This window comes from Primulina huaijiensis, chromosome 6, assembly GCF_012295235.1.
Source record: "Primulina huaijiensis isolate GDHJ02 chromosome 6, ASM1229523v2, whole genome shotgun sequence".
NCBI lineage: Eukaryota > Viridiplantae > Streptophyta > Magnoliopsida > Lamiales > Gesneriaceae > Primulina > Primulina huaijiensis.
The window spans coordinates 13737633-13740619 of NC_133311.1; the positions used below are offsets into that span (position 1 = coordinate 13737633).

At 39.7% G+C, this 2987-nt stretch overlaps 1 protein-coding gene across 1 annotated transcript; it reads right to left on the reverse strand.

Moving 5' to 3' along the window:
* Positions 1-383: 383 nt before the first annotated feature.
* On the reverse strand, positions 384-1953 carry LOC140979536 (SUN domain-containing protein 1-like). Its single transcript, XM_073444976.1, has one exon. The coding sequence runs from the start codon at positions 1839-1841 to the stop codon at positions 525-527; it is 1317 nt and encodes a 438-aa protein (XP_073301077.1). The 5' UTR covers positions 1842-1953; the 3' UTR covers positions 384-524.
* Between the last annotated feature and the right edge of the window lie 1034 nt (positions 1954-2987).

Genomic DNA, 2987 nt, shown 5'->3' on the forward strand with positions numbered 1-2987 from the left:
TTATCAAAGCTATCGATTTAACCTATTGATATTGGGAAAAAAGTTTAATTAATCTATCAAATTTATTGACGCGATATTTTTGTATAAAAGGGGGAAATTTTGTGTATAGTGGCAAAAATTTCACAAATTAGTAAAATAAAATTAAAACATGAGTCGAACACAGATATTTTTCTTGTGTGTTTGCCCTTTTCAATACATCATATAAAATTGCCTACCAAATGATAAATTTAGCTTATAACACAAGGCTATTTTCTTTGTTCAGCATTCAAGCATGATTATATTTCATTCATACCCAATCGTAATTCAATGTAAATCATGTGTTACACTTGATGCTCTATCATCCGATGTAATAACTAATTACTCGTGCATTCGGATAAAATGGCTATGGCACATCAAGAGAAGAAGTAGCATGACGAAAACATGGAGCATACATGATCAAGAGTAACAAACTAACGATACATGCCTCAGTGGCAAAACACACAGTTTATATATGCGGTACAAAAGGCATTAACTCACAGGCAGCATCATGACTGTATTTCTTGCGACGGCAAAGACTTGAGTTCATGACCGTGAACCCTCAAACGATAAATGCAAGTATAAGAAGCACTCCCATGGTTGGATTCAAAATCGAGCCTAACAGTATCAACAGCCATAGATTTCGCAGAGTCCAAAACCTTAAAAGTTTGAGCATTGCTCTTCTCAAGGTCATAAGTGAACTCACTCAATAGAAACATCTTTCCGGCATCAAATCCCGTATCACTCGATTCTTGATCTTCCAACCATCCAGATACCCTGCAATTCTTTGGAGCACTGGACCTATCATAAGCTACACTCTTAGCAACATGTTCTATTGTTACGGCCACGGGCACTATGGCAGTCCTAAGCTGGATCACAACAAATCCACTACCACCCTTGAGTGGAAAACAGTGTCCAGGCTCTCCAAAGCTTGGCATAATCATCTTCTGAGAATCCACAGCAAACCTATTTCGATTTATCAACCCGCCAACTTTTCCAACACCATATGCCTCAGAATGCTTCACCACTCTCCCCCCTCCGGATGCTAACGCGTAATCAACCATCCCCAGTCCATCAGCTGCGTGCTTTTCAATCTCCTTCTCCACTATCTCCCTTGCATAGTCCTTAATTTCATCCAAAGCCATATAACTACCAATCCTATTATTCTTAGTCTTCATGAACTCCTCAAAGAATTCACCAAACTCTTCCTTCGAAAGCAAGCTCTTCCCTCGAAACCCATCAATAAACTTCTCAAAAGCATCACTTCTCACATCCAAAGCCTTCAACTTCAACTCCACTTCTTCCTCATTTTTCTCCATCCTTTCGCCAAACTCCTTCCTCGCCAAACAAACCCCATCCTCGAATTTACGATCAATAGTATCCACCTGCACCTGCATGGCCTTCATGGTCGTCTTAACGAACCTCTGCAACTCTGCGAACTTCCCCTCAAAATCCCCTGAAATTACTTCAAAGCCCTCCAAATTGCGGCCGGAATTCAAGACAGCCCATCTGGACATCTGGATTAATCCCACTATAACAACCAACAATGCTATGTTCTTAATGAGAATGCTTACCACGGTTAGCCAACGTGGCTTTGATAACCTCCGCGTCGGCCTAGACTTTCGGGATTGGGTTTGTAGAGTTTTCCTGCTGTCTCTCTGGATCGCGGGATCTGTGTCAGCCGCGGTAAGCCTGACTGCGTCGCTGCCATCAATACCGGTAGCGGCGGCGGTCGAACCGGGAACGGGCGTCAGCGAGTCCTTCTCTAATGCTCGCCGGCGCGCAGTGGACAAATGATTCGAAGTGGAAACGTTGGACCCTGCCATTTGAGATGCTAGATAGATCGAATCGTTGAAATTTAATACTGAAATTGATGTGAATTTAATTATTGGAAGGAACCCTACAACGAGGCAAAACGAAATTAAGGAGAAATGAAGAAGTTTCTTCGAAAATTAGTAAATAAATTGAGAGGAAAATTAACGGTCATGCCCTTTCCACTAATTAAGAAATAATATATTAATAAATAAATTAATTATTAATTAATTTTATAAATGCCTAGATTTTAAATGGTGTAATTCTCCAAAATATGCATTATCATATAAATATTGGTTAAGCGTGTGTGAGTGAGTGTAGCACTGATAAGGGTGACCTTCTAGGTAGTTCTTATGCGTCAAGTCAATAATGTTGCGTCGCTTGATCTGGTTGGTTAGGTAAGTCGTAAAAGAGTAACACAAGATTTTAACCGATAATACTGTCTTTGCGTGAACAGGGCCGACGTTAGAGAAAGGGTAAGACTGATATCTAAATGATATGAGACAGCACCTGCAGATAAACACGCACTCCCGGACTCATGGGCCTAATAGCTCGATCTATTAGCACACAAGTAGGTGGACTTTGCACTACCATAAGTATAAAGAAATAAAGTTGTGTATTGCCTAACAGCTATAGTTTTTAGCCTATTAGTAAGCATTTAATCTTAACAATTGGTATCAGAGTGAGGTCATGAGTTCATGTCTCTGAAGAAACATTTTTATTTACTTTACTTTTTTTTGGAGATGGGAGAATTTTGGGATAAGCGTGCATGAATAAGAGTAGTACGATTGATGACTTCCTAAGAAGTTCTTCTGCTGACATTGTGTTATTTGATCTGGTTGGTTAGGTAGGTCATAAAAGAGTGACGCTAGATCTTAACGGGTAATATTGTCTCTGCTTGAGACATGACCAACTCTAGGAAAGTATAAGACTGATCTCGAGATATGAGACAGCACACGCACCTCCTCGGATTATGAGCCTAACAGCCTGATCCATTAGCACACAAGTATGTGCATTCTGCACTACTACAAATATAAAAAAATAAAATTATGTATTGACTAATAGATATATTATCCTGATGAAAAGCGTCTAATACTAACATAAAGGTAAGCCGTGGAATTAATATTCAAGCATCTTGGTTGAGGTGTCTGTCATATAGG